General features: G+C 45.9%; 8 protein-coding genes across 8 annotated transcripts; 4 read left to right on the forward strand and 4 right to left on the reverse strand.

Moving 5' to 3' along the window:
• The first annotated feature begins 297 nt into the window (after positions 1-297).
• FA14DRAFT_161970 (glycoside hydrolase) lies at positions 298-2,427 on the forward strand. Its single transcript, XM_025499365.1, has one exon. It carries the CDS (start codon positions 569-571, stop codon positions 2,315-2,317), a length of 1,749 nt encoding a protein of 582 aa, XP_025352901.1. The 5' UTR covers positions 298-568; the 3' UTR covers positions 2,318-2,427.
• A 12-nt stretch (positions 2,428-2,439) lies between these two features.
• FA14DRAFT_161971 (uncharacterized protein) lies at positions 2,440-2,906 on the forward strand. Its single transcript, XM_025499366.1, has one exon. It carries the CDS (start codon positions 2,473-2,475, stop codon positions 2,893-2,895), a length of 423 nt encoding a protein of 140 aa, XP_025352902.1. The 5' UTR covers positions 2,440-2,472; the 3' UTR covers positions 2,896-2,906.
• Positions 2,907-3,062: 156 nt separating this feature from the next.
• Positions 3,063-4,100, reverse strand: FA14DRAFT_149208 (Pkinase-domain-containing protein; the record flags this gene model as incomplete). Its single annotated transcript, XM_025497393.1, has 1 exon — positions 3,063-4,100. One exon carries the CDS (start codon positions 4,098-4,100, stop codon positions 3,063-3,065), a length of 1,038 nt encoding a protein of 345 aa, XP_025352903.1.
• A 281-nt stretch (positions 4,101-4,381) lies between these two features.
• FA14DRAFT_111397 (uncharacterized protein) lies at positions 4,382-8,971 on the reverse strand (the record flags this gene model as incomplete). The annotated part of the gene is made up of 1 exon (XM_025495942.1): positions 4,382-8,971. A coding segment is annotated over one exon (4,590 nt), but the record flags the coding sequence as incomplete, so codon positions are not given.
• Positions 8,972-9,258: 287 nt separating this feature from the next.
• Positions 9,259-11,520, forward strand: FA14DRAFT_126404 (uncharacterized protein; the record flags this gene model as incomplete). Its single annotated transcript, XM_025496745.1, has 1 exon — positions 9,259-11,520. One exon carries the CDS (start codon positions 9,259-9,261, stop codon positions 11,518-11,520), a length of 2,262 nt encoding a protein of 753 aa, XP_025352905.1.
• Positions 11,521-11,583: 63 nt separating this feature from the next.
• On the reverse strand, positions 11,584-12,025 carry FA14DRAFT_181287 (DUF1960-domain-containing protein; the record flags this gene model as incomplete). Its single annotated transcript, XM_025501081.1, has 2 exons — positions 11,584-11,919; positions 11,993-12,025. 2 exons carry the CDS (start codon positions 12,023-12,025, stop codon positions 11,584-11,586), a joined length of 369 nt encoding a protein of 122 aa, XP_025352906.1.
• A 428-nt stretch (positions 12,026-12,453) lies between these two features.
• On the forward strand, positions 12,454-13,876 carry FA14DRAFT_126214 (FMN-linked oxidoreductase; the record flags this gene model as incomplete). The annotated part of the gene is made up of 3 exons (XM_025496734.1): positions 12,454-12,543; positions 12,601-13,396; positions 13,452-13,876. 3 exons carry the CDS (start codon positions 12,454-12,456, stop codon positions 13,874-13,876), a joined length of 1,311 nt encoding a protein of 436 aa, XP_025352907.1.
• Positions 13,877-14,260: 384 nt separating this feature from the next.
• FA14DRAFT_108068 (WD40 repeat-like protein) lies at positions 14,261-15,793 on the reverse strand (the record flags this gene model as incomplete). The annotated part of the gene is made up of 1 exon (XM_025495826.1): positions 14,261-15,793. A coding segment is annotated over one exon (1,533 nt), but the record flags the coding sequence as incomplete, so codon positions are not given.
• Positions 15,794-15,975: the final 182 nt, after the last annotated feature.

The following is a 15,975-nucleotide window of genomic DNA, read 5'->3' on the forward strand; positions in this document are numbered from 1 at the left end:
CACGCAAAGGGCCTGTGCCTCGCCCACTTCAAAGAATATTCCCTTCCCGCACATGCCAAGAAGTGGGCTTTTAATCTTGCGCATGCATTTTACGGAGTTCAGTGGTAGAACGTGACTGAAACAGTACAGGTATGTACGCATTGTATGTATGTGAAGCTAATCCACATTGGGTTGCGCAAGGCACAGGAACAGTCCAAAGCGCAATTCATTTTACTAGCGTAAATCGAATAGTTCAACTGCACAATGTTTACATGCCCTCATTAGCTAACTTTGTGTAGATTTTTGCTCCCCGTGTGCCGCTGCCTAGAACCGCCGCTTTGCATTCAAGTAAGGAGACACTGACTATGTGCGGTTTCATGCGAGGCGGAAGATGGTGTCATTATCCGCACAAATATATAGCCCGTAGGCCCAGAAAAAAAGAAAACAAGGATGAGCTAGCGAACGATTGATTGATCTAGCTAGGGCTTCTATTTCGAATCCTTTGCACCCTTTACTAGATTCACCCTCATCCATCTCTTTCCCGCCATCATCCCTACCTTCTTTTACCATCACATTACTCTCATTCAAAATGACTGAGCCGCAAAATCCAAACTTTTTACAAGAGCACAATCGGCCAAATACGCCAGGTACGCCGGGTACTTTCGATACAAGGTACAGTGGAAACTTTCAAGATAATACCGCCTTTGCTTCGCAGTATGACCCCCACAACCGCGCTTTGTCCCCTTCACCTTTACAAGATTCCAACAAAAACACATACTATTTCGAGAAGAATGGTGGAGCGGCAGCAACAGAAGCTGGCGCTGCCGGAGGAGCTGGTGCAGCAGCTGGTAACGGTGCATCAAGAGGTGGAATCGTGGGATGGATTAAGCGCCACCCTTTCATCACAGGATTAGTCGCTTTGGTGATCGTTGGTGCTGTAGTCGGAGGTGCAGTTGGAGGAGCTGTTGGATCGCACAAGACCAATGATATCGCCAACGGATCCCACGATAATGCAAGCGGAAGTAGTTCAAAGGGCGGGAGCAGCAATTCCGGCTCAAATTCAGGCACTAACGGTTCTGGTTCTGGTTCTACCTCCTCCAAACCCATTACGCCTCTACCAAAATGGAACCTGACCGACCCAGAATCCAAGATGGTCGGTGTTTCAATCGGTAATTGGCTTGTGTTGGAACGTTGGCTTAGTGAGGATTGGTTCGTTAGTGAAGTTGGCAACGGTCCAATTTGGGATGAGTGGGGATTCACCCAGACTTTGGGTAATGACAAAGCACTTTCAGCACTTCAACAACATTGGAATACGTGGATCAACGAGAGTGACTTTGACACGATGAAGTCAGTGGGTATCAACACCGTCCGTATTCCAGTCGGCTATTGGGCATTTGTTGACACTGCTCAAGGTGAACCATACCTGTCCAAGGCAGGTCAGACTGATCAATTGCAGAAGGTGCTTGGATGGTTGTACGATCGTGGGATGTATGCATTCATTGACTTGCATGGTATGCCAGGATCACAGAATGGTGATCAATCTTCAGGTCATAATGGAACGATCAATTGGTTCAACAGTGAATACTTTGGTTACAGCTACAACGTCTTGAATGCCACCATTGACTGGGTCAAAGCAAGCAATTACTCGAGTGTGGTGCATTCCATCTGCCCTGTCAATGAGCCAAGGCCAGGAACGGATTCGGGTAAACTTTCTCAGTTGACGTCATACTACGAAACAAGTTACAATCTTTTGAAGAACGCCGGCTTTATCATGCAATTCCATCACGGCTTCCTCAACAACCCATTCCAAGCATGGGCTGACTTTGCTACCGGCAAGGATCCCAACTACATTGCATTCAACAATAACCCATACCCAGGTTGGTTCCCGTCGAATCCTAATGCGAACAATATCATCTCACAAGTGTGCACTATTGCACAAGAATCGTCTCAATTCCCGGTTCCCGTTGTGCAAACGGAATTCTCTCTTGCAAATGGTGTTGGAACTTCTTCATTCAACACAGAGTTCTACAACACCGAAGTTTCTGGTTACTCATGGTCAGCTGGAAGTATCTTCTGGACATGGAAGGCACTTCATTCTTCAAATCCCATCCAAGCAGAGCCAAACAACATTATGGATCTTTACTCGCTGGGCACAATGATACAAGAAGGAGTTGTGCAAAAAGTGAACCCAAGTGCCAAGCCGTTGGATACGGTTAAGTCACTTCCCAACCAACAATGTGGTACTATTCCAACGGTTACGTGGAGCAACCCATCGGGAAATACGCAGACCAGCAAGAAGCGCTCATTTGCTGGTAAGCGTATGACTTCATCCCATTAAAAAGGACATTTTCTCTGTATCCATTACATCATATTTTTACTCACTTAGCACTTGTATATACATATTCGTTTTCTCTTCATTCCGATCATTTGGATTTTTTCTTGCGTTTGACGATTGAGGAAGTGAATGCGACATTGTATTCGCTTGCCGCATTGATGCGAGATCGGCAGGCATCATCTTCTACAACGACGAAATCAGCTTTGGCGGCTGGGCTCGGATTAGGAGGTGGAAGGCTGTTGGATCATTATCGGGCAGACGTGTGCCTGATTTGTAGATCGACGTCGGAAAAGGAGATTTGTTTGGATTGCCGAGAAGGAGAGTCGTCAACGTCTTTTCAGGTGGAAAGCGAGTTGAGATCGTATGAAGAGCGTGCATGGAGTATTGATCGGATCTGTTCATCTTGTGCGAATGGTGATGTAGCAAGTGAACATACACCATGTGTGAATTTGGAATGTCCGATTTTGTATGAGAAATATAAGACACAAGACGAGTTGACAGCTCGGATCGAACTACAAAAGAGGTGGGAAGCAGCAGTCGATTCCCGCAACGGCTCAACGGCTGAGTCGTTGCAGTGGTAATGTAGATTATTTGTACCATAAACATAACATCAATAGAGCAATCATCAATAGGTCACAATTTATCCCATAGCACTGCCCTCTCTAGCGTAGCCTGTCAGAACATTAATAGAGTAATAATCAATAGGTATTCGCTGATTTGAACAGAGTACATGTACAAGCTTTACAGATTATGAAGTTGACCCGGGAGGAATCTCTCCCTTCGCAGCAGCAGCCTTAACGGGCTCAAAGTATGGATGATCTTGCGCTTCTGCTGCCGTCAAACGCTCTTGGTGATCATAGCGCAGTAATTTATCCAAGAAGTCGATCGATTCGTTGGAGATGTATCGTTGGTTTTCCGTTGTGACGAATCTTGACCAGGGCCTTCTTTGCCATCTTCCACTCAACACGTCATCCAATTCGGGATCCAGATCGATCTCATACTTTTCCAAATAGGCATGGAAATCATCCGTTCCTAGAACGCGAACGATCTTTTCCAACTGGTTGCTGTTTGAATGACCATGGAAGAATGGCTCTTTACGGAAGATCATACTTGCAAACATGCATCCTAAACTCCACATATCCAACGAGTAATCATACTCTTGAAAATCAACCAACAGCTCGGGACCCTTGAAGTACCTTGATGCAACCCGGACGTTGTATTCTGTGTACGGATGGTAAAACTCAGCCAATCCCCAATCAATCAGGCGCAACTTTCGCTTCTCATGATCGATCATGACATTGTGTGGCTTGACATCTCTATGCATGATGCCGCGGGAATGGCAGAAGTCCAACGCTTTCAGGAGTTCGAATATGTAGAATCGAACGTCAAAGTCGGTAAATTTAGGGTATAATGTCTTGAAGTCTGTGTTGTTGACGTATTCCGTAATAATGGAAGGCGTTTTTGACTGTGGATCTCTTACAACGTCTAAAAGTGCCACAACGTTGGGACCGCCGGCCAAATTTTGAAGAATCTTGATCTCACGCTTAATCTTCTTCTTTTTGACAGGTTTCAGAACTTTGATGATGCATTTTTCTGGTGAAGAGGCACCAGCTACCATTACGCCTTCGAATACTTCGGAATATTTTCCTCTTCCAACTTTGCGAAGGCACTCGAAATTGTCTTGGGTTCCCCACTGAACGGCTAAATTATCATAGTCCCACCATGATCGACCGAATTTGTCGTTAGCGTTTGCATATACCCTGGCAACGCTTCTGCCACCGGACATGATTGCTGTAGATGGTGGTGGTTGAGAGATGGCTTTCATGGGCGCGTGCGCTACGCCTGTTCTTTCAATCTTCTACAGCCTGCGCGCCGCGCAGGCTGACTGACAGGCTACGCTAGAGAGGGCAGTGCTATGGGATAAATTGTGACCTATTGATGATTGCTCTATTGATGTTATGTTTATGGTACAAATAATCTACATTACCACTGCAACGACTCAGCCGTTGAGCCGTTGCGGGAATCGACTGCTGCTTCCCACCTCTTTTGTAGTTCGATCCGAGCTGTCAACTCGTCTTGTGTCTTATATTTCTCATACAAAATCGGACATTCCAAATTCACACATGGTGTATGTTCACTTGCTACATCACCATTCGCACAAGATGAACAGATCCGATCAATACTCCATGCACGCTCTTCATACGATCTCAACTCGCTTTCCACCTGAAAAGACGTTGACGACTCTCCTTCTCGGCAATCCAAACAAATCTCCTTTTCCGACGTCGATCTACAAATCAGGCACACGTCTGCCCGATAATGATCCAACAGCCTTCCACCTCCTAATCCGAGCCCAGCCGCCAAAGCTGATTTCGTCGTTGTAGAAGATGATGCCTGCCGATCTCGCATCAATGCGGCAAGCGAATACAATGTCGCATTCACCTTTGGTAATTCACGAAACCAGGATTCGACATCAGCTCCCAACAAGTTGAAAATGCGAGACAAAGGTGGAATGAGTCCTCGGGTAATATAATATAATCCGTTGATAGTTTGACGTCGATCTTTGAGCATTGTCATCGGATCGCGAGCCAAGTCGATTAGTCTGGACTTGCCCGCCCCTTGACTGATCACATAAGGTACCCGTTCTCCGTATTGACATTGACTGCGCTTATCGATCAGCATTCGTTTGGCAGCCAATGCGGCTCCAGGTGGTGGTACTCCATTTTCACTGTAGCTTCCCAGCTTGACTTCTTTGGCAAAGGTAAAATCTTGGATGGAAATCTTGCCTTGAAGGATTTTCATCCATTGACGTTGACAATATGCCTTTACTTGAGATAAATCTTGCGTTCGAAATAAGATTCGGATACAAGCTTCCACCATTCTTTGTTGAGCGGGAAAGCCGTCCCGACGAACGGTTTCGATTCCCTTTGCATTGAATGCAGGAACGACATCCGATAGAGTTTCATACATGAAACCGACGTACCTTTTCTTCGCTAAGAGTACGCTAGGAAGATACACTTTTTCAAACTTGAGTTTAATCGGTTTGGGATTGTTAGCAGTGATTGTATCAGCGATCTCATTGCCGATTCGGAAAGCTTCTTCCTTTGTGCGATTTTCAAGGTAGATGAATAAGCTGTCGGTATCTCCATAGACCACTTGTGCACCCCACTGTGACGTTCCGTGAATGGTTTCAATGGCTTTCTCAAGTGTCTCCCTACCGTATCTGACAATGCTATCGGCAATTTCAACGCAAGGCATTCTTCCTGAAAATGTTGCACTGGTGTAGCCATATGTGACGTTTGCCAACAACTTCAAACTCAATTGACGGGCATTCTGCAGTCGTACAAAAGCACGGTCATGTTTGTTGCCCTTTACACTTGCCTTGACCATCACGCGGGTGTCCAAGATTTCTGTCAACATCTTTGCCAGAAGGGATTTGCGAACATGTGATTTGGCATAGAGGATACCATTTGGTGCAGTAAAGCAGTCCTTTTCCAACATGGTGAATAAACCTCGTGGTAGATCATGTGACGTATAGCCAAGCTTCCAGCTGTCCCTAAATTTTGAAATACGACCCAAGCAGGTGCTATAGCAGATATTGTATGCAATCATTACACTTGGATACAACGATTGGAAATCCAAAACCAACACTGGCCCTTTGTAGAACGCACTCAACGGTTCCATGACCAACGGTAGATCTTCAGCAGCATTCTGAATACCTACTTGTTGTTGACTAGGTGAAGGAAGAACGAAACTTTCTGGCTTAGCGATCCTAAACATTACACTCTCGACTTTGAATTGTGAGCCTCTACTGATGACCGAAAAGAAGTCAATACCATAAATACGAGCGAATTCTGCCGTTCGAAAGACCATTTCAGAGATTTCAATGAGCTCCAGATCTGTTTCTACCCTCTCTACCCAGTACAGAAGCGCTCTTCCTCGTTGTTGTGGGACATTGCTATTGTACCATTGTGTGATTGTTTGATAGTCAAATTTCGGCACTCTCCTGCGCAAAAGATGAAAGACGACATTCTCATACGAGTATACGTTCAACGCCAACTCTCCACGCATCAACCTCCAAATGTTCAGAGTATGCCGGCCTGTGAAACGTAAGCTGGAGTATTGCGTTGCTCCCCATCGATCATCACGACTTCCAGTGCTGAAAGAGTTTACCCGTCCAATCTCGATTGTGAGGTCATAATTGAAGTGCAATGCCGCTCTTTCCACAAGATAGCCCCAAGAGGTTGAATGGATTTCATAACCAACAATGATCTCAGGATCAAAGAGGCGTACAAGATCAATCAAAGCATTGAACATATCCAGCTCTGCATCAACCATCTCCACAGCCAGATGGGAGATGCCTAGTCGATTGGGGTTGATAGTTTCCGAGCTGGATTGCAAAATGATCAATCCTGACCGCAAACCAGGTCTGCTTCCTGTATCATCCAACGTTTCATCTTCATTTTGAAATGAATAGGCAATGGCTTGAACTGCATCTTTGGCAGGATCTGGATGAAGCGTTCCTCGAGTGCAAACCAAAATCTCAACAGCCAATATGGTCATATGCTGTTTGCCACGTTGAACAAGTGAAGTCTTTTCACGTTGACTGAGTTTGAATCCAAAGGTGGGTGCTTGAGTGATTGCAGGCTTTTGCGTCATGAAGCGTTTTTGCCGATCTCTGGTGCGCTGAGAAGAGGCGATTGCTTCTTCTTTTGCCCATTCTTTTAGCTCTGATCGTGCTGGTGGTAGCCTGCCAAACTCCCATTGACGAATATGCTTACCATCCACCTCACTCGCCTTACTTGTCTCATCAAAAGGCAGCAAGTGTGGAAGGGTTACCGATGCAAATGCAAATGTTCGACCTGCATATTCTCGTGCTTTTGGAACGTCGAATGGGTTGGAAAAGTACGGGTCCTTGTGTTCCACAATCGGTAAGCCAAAGTATGGAAAAGAATCCATCACTTCTGTTTTTGTAGGAGCACGGGCACCATAGACCCACTGCGTTTGCTTCTTGTCGACAGCAGATGGTCTAGATGGGAATGAGCTTTCATCAAATCGTACTCGTGTTCTGGCACTGGTTCCCTCGCTAGACATAGTCTCATCCCGATTCCTTTTCCGCTTGAATGGAGACTTTGCAGGTGATGAGCTTTGGCCGGAGTATGATTTCCGTTCTTTCTTCTTTTGTCGTTCCTCTTCATCGGATTCATCATCGGCTCTCTCTGCAGATTGAAGCTCTTTTTCGTTTCTACTCATATGCTTCTGGAATGCCTGACTCGAAAAGAATGCCAAATCCATATCTGCAAAGATTGGCGTCGGTTGCTTCCCGCTGTTATTTGAAGCATCCTTCAAATCTTTGCTGTTCGAAGAAGAATCTTTCACCGGAGAGAAACCTTGCGACAATCTTTTCTCCAAGTCATACACCGATCCGATTTTGCCTGTTTGAGATGCACTGACATCCGAGGTGCTGCCACCATCAGGTCGTGCATTATGTTTGTCAAACCCATGTATCAGTAGAATGCTATCAAAAGTGGTGACAATATGTGCATCCAAAGCTGCCACTTTTGTAAACGTATTCTTGGATCTATCACCTGGTTGCAAGATCTTTTCCTCATTCTCCCTTCTGAATTGCATCATCGATTCATGCCTTTCTGCTGCAAGCCATTTGGGCGATTCATCCTCAGCAAACTTTCGTTGATCGCCAGATGTGTCAGGTTCGGGAATCGTGGGAGAGAGACCCGCATTTATCCGACGAATTTGTTCTTCTTCCCACAGTCCGGTTAAACTTGGTACCAACTTTTGACCTGTACGTTTTTTCAGCACTTGAGTCTCATCGAATGTGTTGTGTTGATTTCGGCTAGAGAGTCGAAGTCTGTTGAGAATATCAATGCAATGACAGTCAATCTCAAGAGCACAATAGGAGTTCCTCATTATGTTTTCCGGCAAGACCAGCTGTGTGGGAATCGTGACGCTGTTCCATTGTTTCAGCTGACCATCAACACCATCATGACTTTCTTGCGAGCGAAAGGGATCAGCTTCGGGAAGAGGTAAACGGAACATGACATGCTCCAAACCCACATAATCACATCCGTACAAATTGAAGTCCAGCATAAACTGTAGGTTGTATCGTATATGCACTTCATAAGGCTGCATTTTTGTCCCCATCACCTTTCCGCTTTGCAGAATTGTAGCGATCCGCACATTTTGACCAGGATCAACAAATGATATTTTGAGAAAGTAACGCCAGCCGACATGATATCCATAAAATGGAACACCTTTGCATAAATGAATTGCTGCAATAAACTGAGCTTTATCCATATCATTTGGATCACGACGAAGAGATGCTGCGATGGCTATGTTGAGCTCCCTTCCAAGTCGATGAATGTAGGACAACACTGAATCAGGCTTCAAACTTCCTTTGTAAGGCACATAGCAATACGGAAAAACTCCATGAATGTGAGCGCATACCCGTTGACCGGCCGGAGTTGCACCGAAGATTCGAATGACGGGAACTCTTCTCAACAGCTGACCGGGTGAATTGAATGCACTTTCTGCACGATCCAGTGGACCGGGAGCGGTAAGTACATGATCTATGTTGATCAAACGAACGCGAAACAAAGGCGTTGGAACGGATGCTGCAGTCGTTGCACTTTTAACGTCTTGATTGATGTCGGAGTTTTGACTGGACCTAGGGAAAGAAGGCATCTTGATGCTCGTCACCGAAGTATTATCGTCATCTTGATCCTGATGATGGTACTGAGCAATTGATTTCTCCACACCATTTTGATTGGAACGCGCCCTTGTTATTAGCTGATCCAATTTCCCAAGCTTTAGTTAGGGTCCTTAATCTTATCTATAAAATGAAAAGCAGCCAATCAACTAGAATTTCTTAGTGCATTTCAAATCTGTAAAACATCTTCCTTCTTCCACAACGATCATCATTAGCCACAATGGAGACACCTTCAACGGGTGCGTCCTTGATGCTAGCCTTTCGTCCTATCGGCCGGAAGATCATAGTACTAGGAACCCGCAGATTAGCAGCTTCTCGAATCGTCAACATTCTAGAAGCCGATGCGATTCCCGTCTTGATCGGGATTGATTGCGCATCAGTACAAGAAGCAAGCGAAGAAGTTCGATGGAGGGTGGAGCAAAATCAGTGTACGTTCCAACAAGCACCACAATACGATACACCGTCAGCCTGGTCTTCACTACTGGATCAGCTGGATGAAGGAAATAGAAGTGTATTCGCCGTTTGCATCTGTGATACTCTACATGCAGGGGATGAAGAAAAGATCTCAAACTCCTCTTCTTCCGACAAGCTATCACCGCTAGACCGTGCAAAAGTCGTTGTCCAACTCTGTCGGGAAAGAAGGATACCGGTCAATGTCGCGGATCATCCCGAACTTTGCGACTTCACTTTTCCCGCCTCGCATCGATTTGCAGCCACAAAAGTGGGTGAAGACACGAGTCTATCAGCCTCCGCCTCATCTTTGCAAGTTGCAGTGACGACAAATGGACGTGGATGTAGACTGGCAACTCGGATACGAAGAGAGATTGTATCAAGCTTACCTCGAAATGTAGGGGATGCGGTTGAAAGAATCGGAGATATGCGAGAGATGGCAAAGGGAAGGCAGGAAAGACGAAAGAACGGCGCAAGAGAACCTTCTCTTCGTAGAAAGGCCTTTGGAGGAGAAGAGGTGGAGGAAGAAGATCTCTCTTTTGATACAACACCCATCAACAGTCCCGTACCACAGATTGGAAACACAAGCAAAGAGTACATCAGTGCAGGAGTAGCAGCAGCATCGGAACGCTTACTCGCAAGGGAAGCAAAGTTGATGGAAGACAGAAAGAGGAGAATGCGCTGGGTAGCACAAATGAGCGAATACTGGCCAATCGCATACCTTGGCTCTCTTACGAAACCGGACATGGTACGAGCACTTGAAACGTATGCAGGTGAAAACAAAGATGATCCACCGCCTGTACCACTAGACGTGGTTGATGAAGAGGCAACAAGGGGAAGAGATAATACTCGACCAGCTACGGCAGATCAGGTTCCTGGAAGACGAGCATCGTCTCAACACAGCTTGGCGATTCCTCAACCAACAAGTTCGCATACGAGCGAAAAAGGGCACATCTATCTGGTCGGATCTGGACCTGGTCATCCAGGGCTGCTAACGGCAATGGCATATCGACTCTTAACATCCAAAGATACGGATATTGTTTTGTCGGATAAATTGGTCCCTTCTCCCATCTTATCCTTAATTCCAAAACATATCACCTTGCACATCGCACGCAAGTTCCCGGGAAATGCAGAAGGAGCTCAAAGCGAATTGATCGCATTAGCATTAGAAGCTGCAAAGCAAGGAAGATGTGTCGTTCGATTGAAACAAGGGGATCCATTCGTATACGGTCGTGGGGGAGAAGAAGTTTTGGCATTTGCAAGGGAAGGTATAAGTACAACAGTCATTCCTGGAATCAGTAGTGCCCTTGCCGCTCCTCTCTTACTCAACATTCCCGTCACGCAAAGAGGAGCTGCTGACAGCATGACTTTGTGTACTGGTGTTGGGAGAGGCGGAAAGAGTGTCAGATTGCCAGGATATGAACGTAGCCGTAGCTTGGTCATTCTGATGGGCGTTGCACGATTGCATGATGTCGTCAAAACGCTTTGTCATGGCTGGAAGAGTGCATTGGGCGAAGGAGCAGTGATTTCAGACACGCCAACTGGTGTTCGACTTGGTATGCCTTTCCCGCCTTATACACCCATTGCAATCATTGAACGTGCTTCTTCAACAGATCAAAGAATGGTAGCATCTACTTTGGAAGGCATAGAGAAAGCCTTGACTGCAAGTGGAGAACAGAGGCCGCCAGGGATGATGCTTGTAGGATGGACAGCAATGGCATTGGACGGAGGAGGAAAGGGAAATGTGGATGTGCTAGATGACGAAGACAAACTAGGTGATGACGCTGCAATGCTGGAGAAAGCAGATCGAGACAGAGTAGACAGATGGTTAGGCAAAAAGGGATGCATTATTCGTGAAGGTTTGGACGACGCATATACCCGCGAATTAGCACTTTCAGCGTCATACCCTGCTCAAATGGGAGAGGATGTTCCCGAGACATCCACTCGAGGACCTTCTGGCTGGGCACCACCACGATATGGAAACGATGGAATTCCACGCGGAGGCTGGGGTGAAGGTGAAAAAAGTGTATAATATAGAAAATCATAGAAATTTCATGTTGCTATAGCTGTTACAGTCTTCCATTTGGAGTTCTTCTTAACGACCTCCACCAGTTGCACCGGCAGAAACTTGATTGCCGAAGTTCTTTGAATCGTTTGTAGATCCATAACGGTCCTTTGCACTTGCACTTTGCAATTCACCTTTCTCGAGAATTTGTTCTACAACTGCGGTATCGTTGTGAGTTCCAAAAATGGTATCCAATTGTTGTTTTGAAGGTCTGCCAAGAATACCTTGAGCACCTTGACCGGTATGGAAAACTTCGAAAGCATCAACGACTTCTGTCAATGGGATGGTTTTGTCACCTGCTTTCCATTTTCTGTATTCTTCGCCATTGACGATCACTTGGAATAAATCCGTTTCAGTTGGGTCGTGCTGAGAGAGAGAAGGAGATAGATGTTAGCTATATGCTTGTGGAGGTGAATGACAACAACTTTATGAGACATACACGGTAGACGACTTTGTGGAATTCTTTACCCATGATTGTGATTGTTAGATTGGTGGTTGGTATGATAGTATTGAGAGAAGATGATGAGACCTCTTTCGATGGAACCTTGTTAGCTTAGCTCGCATTGACCACAAAAGTGCGTTGTCATTGTGCGTATTATGCTGTGTTCTCTCGCTAAGCCTTATTATGCTCACGCGAGCCGAACAAATTAAGTCTTCCCAGGGCGGCGCTGTCAATTGAGAACCTACGCGGGGGCTTTCTCTTTAATGATGTCATTTTATACACAATGCGGATGCTCGGACGAAAGGCGCGCTGCTTCTTACATAATCCATCAAACACCTCATCCAACACTCCGAATTCCGTGTTGCATGTAGCTTTCAAACATCATTACCATGTAAAGAAGATCATTTAAAGCCGGGAAGTCGTCATCGTTGGTTGGACACCTACTACCATCACTCAACATGTCATCTTCCTCCAGTGAAGGCGCAAAAGCGCTCTCACAGCCATTCACTTTACCATGTGGAAGCACAGCTCCAAACAGATTGGTCAAGGTGAGTGTGAAGCATGGTATGTCCCTAAAGCGTTTTGCTGACTCTCTCTCATATTAGGCACCAATGGAGGAAATGATGGGATCTCTCGGAGGAGGACTTCCGAACGAAAAGCTGCTTAAAATCTACAAACACTGGGCAGATGGAGGTTGGGGCATCATCATCACCGGAAATGTTGCAATCGATTCTACCCACCTTGGAACGCCTTTTGATATCACACTTCCATCAACGAATTTACTGAAAGATGATAAAACGATCCAGACTTTCAAAAAGTACGCACAATCAATCAAAGGGAAAGGAGATGACAAATCACCTTTGGCAGTTGTGCAATTGGTACATGCAGGTAGACAATCGATGAGAGGATCGGGACGATACCCTTGGCAGCCAACGCTAGCACCATCTTCGATTTCTATGAGCACGTCCAAAGGTTTGATAGGGAAAGTTATAGATTACGCATTGTGGAACACGCCCAAAGAAATGACCCAAGAAGAAATCAAACAGCTAATTCAACGCTTCGTAGAAGGATCAGTCTTATGCCACCAAGCTGGATTTGATGGTGTTGAAATTCATGCCAGTCACGGCTATCAAATTGCTGCTTTCTTGAGCCCAAGAACAAACGTCAGAAAAGATCAATACGGTGGAAATGCTCGGAATCGCGCCCGTCTGCTGCTAGAGATCATCGATGGCGTTCGTCAAAGGGTGCCTAAATCATTCGCCGTTGGTGTGAAGTTGAATTCGAGTGATTACGTTCAAGGTGGATTAACTGAAGATGATGCATTGATGAACGTCAAATGGCTGGCAGAACATGGCGGTGTAGACTTTGTGGAAATCAGTGGTGGAAATTATGAGAATCCTTGTGAGTACACTGCTTCCTTTTTAGAAGACATAAGCTAACATCCCCTCTCTCTCAGCATTTATGATGGACAGCTTTGATTCCGAAAAAGAGCTCGCCAAAGTCAATGGCACAGCCAAGACTCCATCCAAGCCTCCCACATCAGCCCGAACACAAGCACGCGAAGCATTCTTTCAAAATTTTGCACTTCGAGCTCGTAGTTCGGTACAAGACGTGAAAGGACCAGGTCGTGAGATGGCCTTGATTTTGACCGGAGGTTTACGTTCGCGAACAGGAATGGCTGGTCCTGTTTTGGAAGGCATTGTTGATGGTGTCGGGATCGGAAGAATGGCTTGTGTTTATCCTGATTTACCAAAGACTATCTTGAATGATAGTGTGCCTGACACTGATCCTAAAAGCAGTCCTCCGAAGTATACGATGAAAGGAAGTGGTACGGTGGCATTACTACCATTGAAGATCGTCAACGCTGGTTGGGGAACGTGAGTATGCAAACGAGAATCACCAACAGAATGTGACTAACCCTCTCCCTCTCCTCCCCAGCCTATGGCATGTCGGTATGCTCTCTTACCTTTCTCGCGATCAAAAGCCAAACGTGGAAGCAGGACCGTTGGAGATTATCTCCTCTGTTTTCATCCCGGACGGTTTGCATTCTGCCATCATTCCACTCGTGACGATTACTGCTGTTGCCATTTCTGCTTTCGTTGCTCTACTTAGATGATTATGTATTGGATATATTGTGTTTAAAATTACAAATTAACGAAGCTTGCTGAATGGGTTGAGTACACCACTTCCTCCTCCACCAATTCCTCTCATACTTCCGCTACTCGTTGAAGGCGAGAACAATCCTTTACCACCGCCACCACCAGAAGAAGAGTTGAGATCCCAAAACCTCAATGTTTCGTCTCCTGCTCCGCTTACCACACTTTCTCCATCGGGACTCATTGCAAGGTACAACACACGCATGGTATGACCCATCAATGTTGCAACTTGTCCCATATCGGGATATCGCCAAACTTGAACTTGATTGCTAACCTTGCTACCGCTGAAACCGTGCGTGCTGACGATTTCATTGTTCACCTTTGACCATGCAAGGTTACAGACTTGAGATCCTGTGTCAACTTCTGAAAGAAGCGTACCTGTAGTCGTTTTGAAAAATCGAATATGCATATCTGCCGTACCACCTCCTGAAGCCAACAATCCGCTCTCATGAGGACTCCAAGCGATCGCCTTCACAGCAGCTCGATGATGGCCGAAACGATAGAGAGGTACAGTATTCAGTCCATCCCAGACAAACAACTTGTTATCGTTTCCTCCGCTGGCAAGCTGATTAGTGGCCGTATTCCATTTGAGACCACAAATCTCTTGTGCATGCCCTTTGAGTTCACGAATAGACTGGTTGCGTACTCTTACATCACGATGAAAGATCGTTCGATCTCGTGATCCTGTACTCAAAATGCTCTCATTCCAGGCCAAGCTGCCCACCCTAGCTGAATGTCCTGTGAACGTTCGCAACAGCTGTACACGTTCTGGATCCCAAATTTGTACAGATCCTGAATTAAGTCCAACAGCCAAATAATCTCCTCTGCCGCACCAATTCACAGATGTGATCCTGTCCCTTTCACGATCTACTTCGCACAATTTTGTGACATTGGAAGTCTTTGCTGACCAAAGGTATACGCAATTCGACAGCCCAACTCCCAAAACATTTTTGGAAGACCAATCTACCAAATTGAGGTAGAAATCATCGGCGAGATCTGGAGCATCAAGGACTTTGTATGGCACCTTACTGACAGATCGATACGTCTTGCGTGGACTTTGCAGCACCCGTTGACTTTCGATCGAGACCGGACTTGAGCTGTACAAATCGTGAGAAGGCGAGTCCAACGTGTCAAGCCTTCTATTCGGAGATGGTCCTCCAAACAGAGCACCGGATGGATTCGATGTGATCGAATTACGCCTACTGGGCGATCTCGATTCTGATCGCTTTCCAGATCGTCCCGGTGTATCTCTAGCTCGTGAAATGCTAGATGTGGGACTTTTGCTGCCGTAATGGAATATATTTCGCTTTGTCGGTGTTGTGGGCTGCGATCCACCGTTCCGCAAACTTTGTCTGCCAGAGCTTGATCTACTGGCTGTTGCAAATGGCGATGGTGTATTGCTGTGGCTGCTACCATCGATCGCCTTTCGAACATTGATCGCCGCTGCAAACGCATTGGAATCTGACCCAAACAATTCCGATGACAAAAGTGTGGTGAATGTCTCATTAGCCTCTTCTTTCTGTGCATCCATGTCAGCCGCAGAGATCTTTCGTTTATGCTTCTTGGGTGTGACTGGTTCATTAGACATCAATTCGAAAGCGGCTTGTATGTCGGAGTCATCTCGATTGGGTATGAAGCGATCTCCTTGCATGAATTTGCGAGTCTTTCTTTCCCTTTCTGCATAGCTGTCCCTCTTTTGAGAGGAGTGAGAAGAAATATTGTCTATTGCGTCATCATCATATCTATCAATGCTGAGATTGCTTTTCGACGAGAATGGATCACTGGCTTCCTCAGCAGAATATCTTTTTGCAGGGGAATGCAAAC

This window comes from Meira miltonrushii (assembly GCF_003144205.1).
Source record: "Meira miltonrushii strain MCA 3882 unplaced genomic scaffold FA14scaffold_4, whole genome shotgun sequence".
NCBI lineage: Eukaryota > Fungi > Basidiomycota > Exobasidiomycetes > Exobasidiales > Brachybasidiaceae > Meira > Meira miltonrushii.

Excerpts from the sequence above, each read along its gene's own strand:
- FA14DRAFT_161970 (XM_025499365.1), top strand. The coding sequence starts at position 569 with ATGACTGAGCCGCAAAATCCAAACTTTTTACAAGAGCACAATCGGCCA.
- FA14DRAFT_161971 (XM_025499366.1), top strand. The coding sequence starts at position 2,473 with ATGCGAGATCGGCAGGCATCATCTTCTACAACGACGAAATCAGCTTTG.